The 14,039-nt window shown below is 43.1% G+C and overlaps 1 protein-coding gene across 2 annotated transcripts in view; it reads left to right on the top strand.

Moving 5' to 3' along the window:
• Cacna2d3 (calcium voltage-gated channel auxiliary subunit alpha2delta 3) overlaps positions 1–14,039 on the top strand; it is an 857,083-nt gene that overhangs the window by 703,788 nt on the left and 139,256 nt on the right. For both annotated transcript variants that reach the window (XM_085828480.1, XM_085828479.1), the window contains 2 exons: positions 2,577–2,698; positions 4,659–4,739. In XM_085828480.1, coding sequence (XP_085684606.1) covers positions 2,577–2,698; positions 4,659–4,739 — 203 coding nt within the window. The remainder of the gene's footprint in view (positions 1–2,576; positions 2,699–4,658; positions 4,740–14,039) is intronic.

Raw genomic sequence — 14,039 nt, 5'->3', positions numbered from 1 at the left:
GCTGTCATACCTGGGGATCCATCCCATAATCAGCCTACAAACGCTGACACCATTGCATAAACTAGCAAGATTTTGCTGAAAGGACCCTGATATAGCTGTCTCTTGTGAGACTATGCTGGGGCCTAGCAAACAGAGAAGTGGATGCTCACAGTCAGCTATTGGATGGATCACAGGGCCCCCAATGGAGGAGCTAGAAGAAGTACCCAGGGAGCTGGGGGGATCTGCAACCCTATAGGTGGAACAACAATATGAACTAACCAGTACCCCCCAGAGCTCGTATCTCTAGCTGCATATGTATCAGAAGATGGCCTGGTCGGCCATCAGTGGAAAGAGAGGCCCATTGGTAGTGCAGACTTTATATGCCTCAGTACAGGGGAACACCAGGGCCAAGAGGTGGGAGTGGGTGGGTGGGGGAGTGGGTGGGGGAGGGTGTGGGGGACTTTTGGGATAGCATTGAAAATGTAAATGAAATAAATACCCAATAATAAAAAAAATAAAAATAAATAAATAAAAAAAATAAAGTGGAATGGCAGATTTAAAAAAAAAAAAAAAAGACAGAGGAATAGCATGAGCTTTTGTGGATAAGGAATAACCGGTTAGGATCTGGAAGAAGTTGGGGGACAGGAAAAGATATGAAAAAAATTAGGTGTATGAAATCATCGAAGAATAAATATTTTTTCCCACACACAAAGAAGCAAACAAGCAAATAACAATAGTAAAACATAGTTACTTATTGATATACTGGTTACTAGGGTGGATCTTAGAGGCTGTAGACCCACACTGAGAATGTCAGATTGCCTGGGACATTTTACTTCCAGGCCTCGTTTTTGATCATCTGGAAAGTGGGAGTTATAGTTGCCTTTGGTTATTGTGAGATCAAATCCTTGTAACAGATATAGTCACACCTGCGCCTGTGATTGCCAAACCCATGGCAACGCGATGACCCACAGCAGCTGCCGCAGATGCTCAACTTCAATAAACTCATACAGTGGCTTCCTGTGCAGGCGACTTGACATTTTCAGTCTCATGGGATGAAGATCAAAGGACTAACATGCAGCATGGGTATGTTAGACATCAGGATGCTCATGTCCTTGGTGAGATGGAAGGAACATCCAAGGATTTGCATCAAGTGCCACGCAATTTAAAATACACTCGTTAATTTTTTTCTGCAAGTGTCTAGGAAATGTTTCTCAACCATAGTTGACTATCTGTGTCTGATACCACAGAAAGCACACGTTGTAAGCTTCCCTTCTCCACTTTAATTAGTCTAGTATTCTATACAAACCATCCAGTCAGCGGTTCTGCCTACAATTAAGATGGATATTCACACATCAAGTAACATAGTCAAAACAGTTCCTCATGGACGTTCTCTGAGGGCAACTTTAGTCTTTCCAGTGGTTCTCAACATTCCTAATGCTGATACCCCTTATTACAGTTTCTCATGTTGGAATGACCCCCAAACATACAAGTATTTTTTGCTGCTACTTTGTAACTGTAATTTTTCTACTGTTATCAATCATAATATAAATACCCATTCTCCGATGGTCCTAGGTGACCCCTGTGAAAAGGTCATTCAACTCTCAAATGAGTCATGCATGACCCACAGGTTGAGAACGTCTGATCTAGATGCTCACACACAGGTGTGCCCAGGAATTGCCTCTATGCATTGAGTTGACAACTGGCCACCATGAGGACTATGTATTTAAACATTTTCTTTGGAGAAGATGCACAAAGCTGAGCAAAATGCTGTCCACAAAGGCTTGGGGAAAGAGATGGGACAATATATAAATTAGACCCATAAAAAAAGAAGGCTATGTGACCAAATACCACAGAGACTTTAGTAGAACAAGAGCTTTTATGTGTGTTAGGTGACTAGATTCATGTGGAAGATGATTTCTGAAGTATATTTTGTGATACATTTAGAATCATCTTAAACAGCAGAATCAATACACACATACTCACTCCCCCTAACACCCCCCCACACTGCTAAGTTGGAGAAGTGATGGATATGACAGTTACAATTTGACTCTTCTATAATATATGCACAGATAAAAATTATATTGTACTCCATAAGTTCTATGAGGTAGTTATCTACTAAATTAAAATCTCGGTAATAAGAATGATTTTGAGTTTGAGAGGATGCTGTAGGGAAGAGAACAAAAATAGATGGGGTGCTCTCCTTAGAAAGACATGCCATGGGCAAGGGGAAGGCCAGGAAGGCCATGAAAGGAGAGGGGCCCACAGAGGGCCCAGGAACCATCCTGGGTACCTAGAGATAAGGAACTTAGGCAAAAAGAACCTGAAGGTCCTGACAGGGAGACAACTTTACCGCCCTTACAGCTCTCTCAGTAGTTTTCGTACCATAGAGCACATTCATTTTAGTCTCTCAGTCTGACTCCCAGAACCCACAGGTACTTTTGAGTAAAGTGGGCTGCGTAATGTTGACTTGGGTCTCTACAGGGCTGAAGAGGGCAAATTGAACTTTTAAACTCAACCCTCGTCTCTCCTGACAGAGGCTCTTGTTTATCTACTGTGCACCACAGGTGGTACAGTACGCTCTTCTCATTCATTTTCAGGGACTTTCTGAAGGCTGGAGACAAAGAGAACATTTTTAATGCCGATCATTTCCCTCTCTGGTACAGAAGAGCTGCCGAGCAGATCCCAGGAAGCTTTGTCTACTCCATCCCCTTCAGCACAGGTGGGGCAGGGCACTTGCAGTTTCACTCTGCTGGCCTGGTCATTGTGGGAATTTGTGCAAATCCTGGAGGGAGCCATGGTCAGCCTTCAGTCAGTGCAGAATATATTAAGCTATGTCTGAGCCAGTGACTTGTTCTACTTCCATGACAAACCCTAATACAGTGGAGGCTTGTTTCAGCCAAATGGCACAAAGGGCATTTTCGGAAACAGGGTTGGTATTTTGCATCCTTACGGTATTTGAGTACAAACTTCTCAGTCGATTTGGTTTCAAGCCCCATGTAAAAGGAGGTTTAGGCATCCTTGGTTAGGTAGGGCCAGACCATCAACCTCAACCCCATCCCGCCAAGTGATCCACATCCTCCAGCAAAGTTTCACCTCCTCAAGGTTCCACAAACTTCTCAAACAGTACTCTCACCTGGGGACCTAGCATTCAAGCACACAAGCCTCATGGGGTGTATAGCACATTCAAGAGTCCTTCATTAATGGAGAGACTTGAACAGAGGTGGAACTTCAGCATTGAGACTTTCATAAGGAGTGGGATTTGTGGTAGCACAGCTAGGAGGCTCTTTCCTAGTCTGAGGATGTTGAACACATTCTCATGACTCTGAGCATGGATACCTACCCATGGGTAGCTTCTCATATGTGCTTCTTAGACCCCATAGTCCTTCCTTCACACTTCTCTGCATCTGATTTTCTTGTTTGACATGTCAACCAGGACACAATGAACAATTTGATTCTATAGACAACCTATGAATGATACCATTTTAATCTCATTTTTATCTTCATTTATCATGGCCCTATAAAGCAGAAAATGATACTTAGCTTGCTGGCCCTGAGTCTCCTAGGAGCCATCGAGTCTACAATAAGGGAACTGGCACTGTGGCAGACTATGTTTTCCCTAAACTGCATTGCATGTATGCTCGCATAGGTATGATGGTCTCCTTTGCCAAGTTACTTTGTAATCCTCTGTGTTTGTCTAGACTACTTATGCTTGAGGGAAAAAAAACAATTCTGATTTAATTAAAACTGTCTTTGTATTGGTTTTTACTGATCATTTAATCTGATTGTATAGTGAAAGAGGCTGACTTTATTTATGGTAAAATTATAAATAATATACAATCATAGATTTCCTGGCTACTTTTCACCTAGTTTTCTTTTAGAATCAAGAAAATCTACAACACAACCAGGTACCTGCCCCTGTGGTGAAGTCCCTTGGGTTGACCCCCCAGACACAACATGGTTTAGACTCGATCTAAGAGAAAATTCTAAATTGCCTTGGTCATGAGTTTATTCCAGTTTGATTTGCCTTGCCTGGTTCTCAGTTCAATGGATTGAATTCAACTCTCATTCATCGAGTTTCATTCTCTGAGGCTGGCACCAGATGAACATTCATCATTTGTGCTCATAATTTGTAGTTAGCAGATATGGGAACTGTTTTTACTAATAGGAAGCCAATACATGCACTATATTGTTACCACATTAATAGAGTTTGGATATCCATTGCAGTTATCTCCCTATTTAGAGTGTTTTGCTTAGAAAAATTGTCCTTAAATTTTGAAGTTTATAGACTGGTTAGTAGCTATATATCAAATCTAGGATATAGCAGTTAGCAATAATTTCAAAATTAGGTTTCAGGCAACCGTATTTACAGAGGTAACACAAGTCAGACCACAGACATTGATAAACATGTCAGGGGGTATCCACGATTACAAAGCCTACTGTCTTTAGGTAGCCAATGGTTTCAATATGAAGAACTGGACCCTCCCCAGAGCAGGTAGCATCAAGTTATCATGTTGCTTCCAGAATTAATGGTAGAGTGTCCATATTCTAGAGCATTCTGGACTCTGAACTTAGAGTCTCAGAAAAATTTACAGATGGATGGTCATGGGCTTGGAAGATTGTTCTATATCCTGGACCTCAAAATGCTTCAATTTTTCCTATGGTGAGTTTTCTTTCTACAGGAACAGTCAACAAAAGCAATGTGGTGACAGCAAGTACCTCCATCCAGCTCCTGGATGAGCGGAAATCTCCCGTGGTGGCAGGTAAACAATGATTTTGGTTGAAGATCTAAAATTTGCAGGGCTTCTGTTTGTCTAGCACATTCACTCTCCAAAGGTAGGTTTCAAATGAAGAAAAACTGCAACAGCTCTATGCAATCTCCTTCCCACTAAGGTTCTAGAGCAGGGGTTCTCTATCTGTGGGTGGAGACCTGTTTGGGGGTTAAATGACCATTTCACAGGGGAATAGCATTACATTACTTTTCATAACAGTAGCAAAATAACAGTTATGAAATAGCAGTGGAATAATTTTAAGTTGGGGGTCACTACAACATAAAATGTATTAAAGGGTCACAGCAGTAGGAAGGTGAGAACCACTGTTCCACAGGCTCCAGGAATTTCATGTAAAAGCAGAAAGCCTTCCCAGAGTTCCTGTTGACTCTGAGCCCAAGGGAGATAGGAAATGTAGTGAGAATTTCCTGACATCAGGTAAATGCTTGATTACAGGAACCTCTAAGTTGCTCATTTTTATGCATTCAGGAAGGTGATGATTGGCATGCAATGAAAATATAGGCATTTTTTTTATATATTAGCACACACAGGCTGTATTAGCACACACATGCTGAAATGTGGCACTTTCTTCAGAGACCAGGATGCATGTCCAAGTGCCAGGTTTGGGAGCAAGGGAAAGCTAAAATATTCTACAGTTAAGTCGTGGGTTGTCAAGGACAACTTTGCTCTGGCCTCTCTACTGTTCTCATCCCATCCGAGTCACAGTAATGACCTATGTCTGGCTGAAAGCTTTTGTTAGTGGCATTTGTACTGAGGGGCTGGAATCTGCCATAGCTCTCCTAGAAAGGCTTAAGAGCGTGCCTGGAGCATAGTCCATTCCTAATACATTATTTCTGGATCCATTGGTTGATGGATGGATGGTATGTGCCAAGCACTCTCCTGATCTGGACTGTGCTTACCAAAGGGAGTCATTTGTTTTTGGGCAGGCTGCCTCATGAAGTTATACTTCAGAGTGACTTTGAACATTCGTGCCTGTGTCTCTGCAACGCTGTGATAATTTGTGGAAAGGGGGGCCAGAAGGAGCAGAGGGGCGGGCCTGACTGAAGTGTTTGCTCTTTGGCTGGGAACCATGCTTTTTCCTCCACTTTATTTCTGACAGAGCCTGTGCATCATAATTATATTAGCTAGGACTGAACAATCTGAGGATAGCCACTCTGGTTATCCTTGGGCTATTGGATATGACAAGAAAGACAGCCTTATGTATTTGACCTGCAGCTTATCTTGAACTAGGAGGACCTACAATTAATCAGCCAACAGATACGGGCTCTGAGGATTCATGGCTCCTGTCTTCAAATGCTGTCACCTAATGCCTCATGCTCCTTGAGGAAAGTAGGAGACAGGATCACTTAACTCAGCAAGATTTATTTTTGCCTAAAGGAGGTCAGACTTGCTTACCTCTGGGCTGTTACAGCCAGCTAATTCTAGAGGCACATTATCTCCCGGGGGCTGGGGTCAGAGTCAACAGCTGTCAATGACATGGTCAGACCAAGGTAGTCTCTCTGGTTCAAAATTTGTCTTTAAAACCCTTTCTGTGGGTCTCTTATTCAGTGATTATAAAGGGCATTCCTGGCCTTTTCTGAAGTCACCTATTCCAGCTACCTCTGTCCATGTATAAAAGGCATGTTCAAATGAGAGTAAATGCCTGCTATTTTATAAGTGAATATGACCTTGTCTGGAAGCTGTGTATCTAAGCTAATAGGGAGTGTGCATTTGGCAAATGGTTTGCTGGTCTATTATTGAGTTACATAGCTGGCCAGAGACCACAGGCAGGTCACAGTTTGGCTCACCTTGAGGGGATAAGAAAGGCATGTCCTATTTGTTGTCTCTAAGTGTGTATGAACTGGTCCTCATGTTCAGCAGATAATGACAGAGCAAAGCCAAGAAGCAGGGCCATCTGGGGAACTGTGTTTAGTTTGGACCTTTTAAAGTTGGTGGCTGCTGACCTTCTTTTCCCTTCTATGTTTGGGAGACATGAAATAAAACAGCCTCCATTGGTTTTGATCTTGCAGACTGCTGTGGATACAGCCCCATGATGGTAGTGACCTCAGGGGGACCTTTCTGTCTCCCAAAGCAGAACAGTCCCTTTCAGCACATCCCTGGCTTCCATGGACAGTCTCAACCCTCATGCCAGTCACCAGGGAGGAGGCTCCATAGCCTTCCACTCTGTATTTTCCTCAAATTACTCATCTAGTGCTTACCACTATGAAATTCAGGGAGCCTTTTAGTTGGAGAGGCAGAGAGGCAGTCTTGTCTTGGCAGATGAAGATGAACTTGTGAGCAGGCTTCTTCCCCATTAGCAAGCCTCCGACAGCAGATGGGACACGGCCGACTGGCAGGAATTTGGGGTCTCAATGAAGTCCTTGTGTGCAGTTGAAACTTATCAGAAAGAAAAGGTGTATCACTTTGCAAATAGCTCCCAAAGACCCTCTTGAAAGGCTGCCCCTTGCCCACCCTGACCTGATATCTTCATGTTTATTAGCTGTAATGTACTCATTTGGGGGTAGAAAGAGGTTTTCTTCTTTCTTTTTCTTGTTTTCTTTTTAAAACAAAAACATTTTGATACTCATCTGTCAATGACACCTTTGAAGAAAGGCCAGTTGGAGCGGGCAAGATTCCACTTAGGCATCAGTCTCAGTGTGTAAGCAGGCCCCATCCATCTTCTGGGCCTCTGACAGTGCTTCCCAGTGCTTCGCAGCCGCCTCCTGAGACCTCTGCCAACTGTACAGCTGCCAGCAGTGTGCCTCGCTTACTTAATTGCTTTCCCAGGGCAATAGAAGACATGGCAGGGTCTACCCAGTCTCTCTAGACTCTAGAGCCTTGGAAAATCTTGTGTGCATCAAGACACTAATCCATTTCTCTGTTGTGATTAGAAATACAAGCCTTGGTATGTAAGGTCAGCTTGAATTTGCCACTCAGTTCACGGTCACGGGTCAGTAGAGCCCTAAAAGACTGAGTTGAGATTATTATTAGCTCCTTGCCTTATTTTCATTTGGGGATAACATAAAAGAACAAGAAGGAACTCCCTGGGTATGAAGACATGTAACAATGCCATGATGTGTAGGAGTGACCCATTTTCACCTTCAATTTCATTCATTCATTCATTCATTCATTCATTCATCAATCACATACAATAGGATTCCTGCTTTTGTCAGACACTTGACCTATCAACAAACAATGACTGATTATGTTCTGATGTCCCTTCCCTTCCCACCAGATGCATATATTAGCAATAATCTTACAGTTATGTCTAGAGTAAGAGATGGCTCAACAGAACACACCATCTAGCCTTATAATCCATCCCCTGGAAAACACACACACACACACACACACACACACACACACACACACACACACACACATGGATCACAGTAATAACAAATAAAAACATTTAAAAGTCATGTCTGTATAGGGCTAGGGAATTAAAGAGCTGAGTGATTGCCTAGAAGGTTCTAGAGATCAAAGATTGTGTGCTTTTCCTTTCTGCAACCCAAACTGTGGCCAGCTGAGGATTTAGATTGTAGTAGACACACCTGAGTGAAATGTTGTAAGTTGAATTGAGTTCATAGAAACATGCTTCTCCCTACCTTACTTATTTGCCAACTTGGAATCCATAAATTATCTAGACCATAGTGGTCATTCTCCACTGGCCCCTCAATAGGGAAGGCCAGCCTTTCTCTGAGGTAGTCTCTTCCATATAGTGTGAAATGACCTGAGAGGGTAAAACAGGCAGGGAGGTTTGGAGAGGGCCCAACATATGGCGAAAGGGACTTCTCCTTGAATTATTTGTCCTGCTTTCCTACTCACCGGCTAGACCCTGACAAATACAAACTATATAACCTTGGCTCTCATTCAGATTTCTGGAGAAAGGGTTTTTGCATGTTTATATGCTGGGGTGGGTGGGGTGTGTGCTTGTGTGGAGGCCTGAAGTTGGTGTCAGTTACCTTCTTTGATCAATCTCTACAGTATCTAAAGGTAGGCTCTTTTGTTGAGCCTGGACTTGGTGTTTTGGCTAGCTAGCTAATCAGCTCCTTCCAGGGAATCCCTGTACCTGTTATATTCCCATGTAGCTTCTACAGAGGTCCTGGAGAATTGAAACCTAGGCCTCGCACTTGCAAGGCAATAAATAAGCTTACCTGATGAACACCCTCTTCAGTCCAGACTTCTGAATTTTTAATATAATACACAATTAAATCAGAACCACTAGCACTTGCTCTGAAGTGTACATTTTAACATATCAAAATCTAAAGTTGCTCCCAATTGTGTTCCATTTAACTTCTTAAATACTTGGGAATTCCTCATAAGCAAGAGCTCTCCCAGGTATCTTTTAGGGGCTGATACATGGTACATATGTGAGAGATGTAGTCTGAGTAAGTTATTCTAGGAATACAGACTTCATAGTCCTAGAATATATAGTCACTTGCTATACAGGAGTATAGCATCAGCTGGCCAGATATAAAGTCACTGTACATAACTAAAACTCAGAGACTTTCATTGGGAAAGTTCAAATCCACACCGTAATAACATCATCCCAAATGCTGTGAATATTTTTAGGATAGAAAATTTTTTTTCTGTCTTAAGCTAATGACATATGGAAACTAAAACTTTCAGTTGTAGTGCTAGTCTGTAATATGAATATTAGTCTAGTAGCCAATCAGATCATCAGAAAAACCTAGACATTAGAGCATTAATTTATTACATTGCAATTTTTAAACAATACTTTTATTGAGGTGTGACATCTCTCAAATTCACTGCATTTAAGCTGTAAAGTTTACAGAGATTTTAGTAAAGCAGGAGATCCTGACCCTCCAGTTTGCTCTTTAGCAAGGAACATAGATTATGTTAGATCCATTCACAAGGAAAATTTGAAAATGTAGCCTATGTGGTTTCGTTTGCATAATTCAAGGCAGTGTAATGAAGGGGAAGATTTCATTTTAAACAGCTAATTAGGAAGGTGATTGATTAGCATCATTAACCATTAGCTATTGTCAGGTAAGTGCTATTTAAACTAAGTGTAGTGTGTAATATGGGCCCTCATTAGAGTTGTGTGAATGCCTCCAAACCCTTACAAGCTAACAGCCAACTTGACCTCATGTCTTTGGTGGAATCTCACTGTGAGTTAACTAGCATCCTAGGAATTCAGGGTCAGGCTTGTCACGGATAAACCTCTTGTGAAATCCCAGCAAAGGAAGTTCTTTTATCATTAAAAAATGGCATGCATACTGGAAGTAGGGAAATAGTAACGGGTGAGGAAGTGAGTTTGATCTCTAGAACCTGTATAAAAAAGCCAGATGTGGTTAGCGTGCACAAGTAATCCCAGATCCTGAGAAAGCAGGGACAGGGGAAACCCTAGGGTGCTAGATTTGACTGATAGGAGACCTTGTCTCAAAGGAGCAAGGTGGACAGTGCTAAGAAATGATATCCAAATTTGACCTCCAGCCCCGACATGTATGTGTATGTGAATGTGTGTGTGCATGTGTGCATGTATGTTTATGAGTATGTGTGTAAGTGTGTGTTTGAGAGAATGTGAGTGTGTACATGTGAGTGCATGCATGCGTATGCACATACATCTACCATACAGACATGAGTGTGTGTGCCTGTGTGTATATCTCTGTGTGTGTATGTATGTGTTTATGTGTGTGAGTGTGTGGGTGTATGCATGTGAATGCATGCCTGTGTGTTTCTTTCTCTCTCTCTCTCTCTCTCTCTCTCTCTCTCTCTCTCTCTCTGTGTGTGAGAGAGAGAGCGAGAGAGAGCGAGAGAGAGCGAGAGCGAGAGAGCGAGAGAGAGAGCTTGTTTCCACTGGTTAGACGGTATTGCTGGTATTTATTAGGTGATGGGTAAGCACAAGTTGCCCTCTGACACAGAACAAAGAATGTTCTGGTTCAAAATGCCAGTAGTTGTGAGATAGAAATGGTGACTTAAAATGAGCAGCATCATTAAACCTCTTAATAGGTACACATTTCATTCCTGATGGTGCCTAGTACTAAAGATGCACTTGTAAGCAAGTGCTTGAAAAGACAATGAAGAATGAACTGGGCAAATGCTAGTTGGCATAGCAATGAGCTCAAAGGCTGAGGGCATATGCTCAAGGTAGAATCCTTCCACTTGGTCCCTTTTCTACCCACTAAGACTACTGATGCCAACAAAGAGCTTCCCTTAGTGCTGGAGATAGAGAACCACTAAGTATTGCAGGGATGGGAAGGAGGCAAGAAAAGGAAGAATGGATGGAGGGATAGAGGGAGGGAGGGAGGGAGGGAGGGAGGGAGGGGAGGAAGGGAGGGAGGGAGGGGAGGGAGGGAGGGATCAGGGAAGGCAGGGAGGAAAGAAGGAGGGAAAGAGGGAAGGAAGGAAAGTACTCTTTAGAAACAGATCCAGACAAAGAGATAAAATGTGGTTGTCCGTGTCAAAGAGAAGAAAAACCACTCATGTAGTGGTGAGGGTGAGGCCTCTTAACTATGGGGTAGCCAGAGAAAGAGAGACTTGAGCGGAATCCTGAATGATGAGATGTTCCTAGCATGCAAAGCTCTGTGGGAAGAGTCTGTGCAGGAAGAGGGTATTCAGAGACCTAAATGGTGATGCAGTTTGAGGCCAATTACCAGATTTTTTTTTTTTTTTCCGAGACAGGGTTTCTCTGTATAGTCCTGGCTGTCCTGGAACTCATTCTATAGACCAGGCTGGCCTAAAACTCAGAAATCCGCCTGCCTTTGCCTCCCAAGTACTGGGAGTAAAGGTGTGCGCCACCACCGCCTGGCAATTACCAAATTCTTAAGGGAAGGCATATAGACAGGCAGGTAGGTAGGTAGACCAAGAAATGGAAGTCCATATCATGTCTTTGCTCTAAATCAGTAGCTCAGAAGAGGTGCTTTTGGGGAGGGGGCATTTTAAAGCAAGATAGATGGATTCAATGTGTGTATGGGGGGGGTGGAGTTTATGTAGTAGAACTGACAACAGCAAATTTCATGGAAATGGATTAGAGATGCCCTTGGAGATTATGCTGTCCTTAACATCTGTGACAGGATGTCAGAGTTAGGACTGCCCATCAGAACAGCTGCTCTGAAAGGTACAGAAGCACATTCAGGGTTAGCACTTTAGAAATAAAAATAGTCCAAGACCAGAGAAACCAGATCCTCTGTGTTAACCCTCTAAGGGACCACTCCCAAGAGCTACAGACACTTTAAACACTTCACCAGAAGACCAACACATCATCCAGTCAGAACTCTGCAGCAGAGCAGTGACAGGTACCTGTGGCCCACAGGCTATGAGTTAACAAATTAGGCCACCTGTGTCTCAAATCCCGGGTAGATTTGCATAGTAAAGTTAGTGTCAACTAAATATTTAGAAGTGAGGGAGGAGAGGCCCTTGGTCCTGTGAAGGTTCCATGCCCCAGTATAGGGGAATGCCAGACTAGCAATGGGAGTGGGTGGGTTGGGGAGCAGGGGGGGATAGGGGATTTTTGGAGGGAAAACTAGGAAAGGGGATAATGTTTGAAATGTAAATAAAGAAAATATCTAATAAAAAAGGAATTATAATAAAAAAAAAAGAAGTCAGCAAGAGGCTGCCATCTCTCTCATTCCAATAGAGGCCATTCTTCTCCTATGTAAATGGTTTTTAGCATTCAGTGATGCTTTGGCTAGATTTCTTGAAGCTACATCCTTCCTCCCAGGTGTTGTTCTCTATGAAATCTTACCTAAGGGCATCTTACTATGATTTAGTTATATTTATTGTTATCATCATTTTAAATTATATGGATATGAATATCTGCGTGTGTGTGTATGTGCACCATGTGCATACTCTGGACCAGCAGAGGTCAGAAGACAGTATTAGATCCACTGGAACTGTGGTTACAGACAGTTGTGAGGCATGGATAATAGGAGCTAAATCAGTTGTCTTCCAGAGCAGCAAGTGCTCTTAACTTCTCTCTCTCCCTCTCCCTCTCCCTCTCCCTCTCCTCCCTCTCTCCTCTCCCTCTCCCTCTCCCTCTCCCTCTCCCTCTCCCTCTCCGCCTCTCCCTCTCCCCCTCTCCCTCTCCCTCTCTCCCTCTCCCTCTCCCTCTCCCTCCTCCCTCTCCCTCTCCCTCTCCCTCTCCCTCCTCCCCTCTCCCTCTCCCTCTCCCTCTCCCTCTCCCTCTCCCCTCTCCCTCTCCTCTCTCCCTCTCCCTCTCCCTCTCCCTCTCCCTCTCCTCTCCCTCTCCCTCTCCTCCCTCTCCCTCTCCCTCTCCTCCCTCTCCCTCTCCCTCTCTTCCTTCTCCCTCTCCTCCCTCTCCTCCCTCTCCCTCTCCTCCCTCTCCCTCTCCTCCCTCTCCCTCTCCTCCCTCTCCCTCTCCCTCTCCCTCTCCCTCTCCCTCTCCCTCTCCCTCTCCCTCTCCCTCTCCCTCTCCCTCTCCCTCTCCTCTCCCTCTCCCTCTCCCTCTCCCTCTCCCTCTCCCTCTCCCTCTCCCTCTCCCTCTCCCTCTCTAGACCCTTATTACAGTGTCTTAACATTTCAGAGTAAAATACTTAAACATACATTTTTTACTACTAATGTCTTAGACCTAGAGATGTTAGAAGATGGCAGCCAGCAGAACCCATTCTATACTTTTGCACTTATTTATTTACTTTTAATTTGTTCTTGTGATTTTATTGCTATGTCTTTCCTGTATTGTAACAATTCACATCCTTTAAAGCGCACAGATCAATGGCTCTTTCATATATTTGACAGAGTTTGATTATCTAGCACTACATACTAATTCTAGAACTCTTGTGTACCCTGAAGGAATTCAGCCTATATCCCCTCTTCTTTCTTGGTCCATCTCCTCATCCTTAGGAGGGAGCACTGTTCTGCTTATCAATGGATTTGCAGATTTTGGAACATTTCAGATTGATGCAATGACACATGAACCTTAGTGACTGGCTTTATTCGCATAATATAATATTTCTAGGACCGCAGTCTGTCATTAATTTGTAATTCATTTTTTCTATCACTAGATAATACTCTATTATGTGAATACCCCTTACCTATTAGTAATACTGTTACATGCATGTACAGTTACCACATGAACATGTTTTTATTCCTCTTGAGCAGATACCTAGAAGTGAAATTATGTCACATGTAACTCTTTATTTAGTATTTTGCGGAATTGAAAAACGTGTTTTGAATTGTGGTTACTTTAGTTTAGAATTCTACGGGCAGTGCATAAGAATTCCAATTTCTCCATATCTTCACCAACATTTAGTTATCTAACTTTTTAACTTTAGCCACATTGATGGATAGGAGTGGGTTTGCATTTCCCCACTA

Source organism: Mus caroli, unplaced genomic scaffold (assembly GCF_978045245.1).
Source record: "Mus caroli unplaced genomic scaffold, Mus_caroli_1 scaffold_12, whole genome shotgun sequence".
Lineage (NCBI taxonomy): Eukaryota > Metazoa > Chordata > Mammalia > Rodentia > Muridae > Mus > Mus caroli.
Note: the sequence above shows the minus strand (reverse complement) of the source record. Positions and strands in the feature narration are given on the sequence as shown.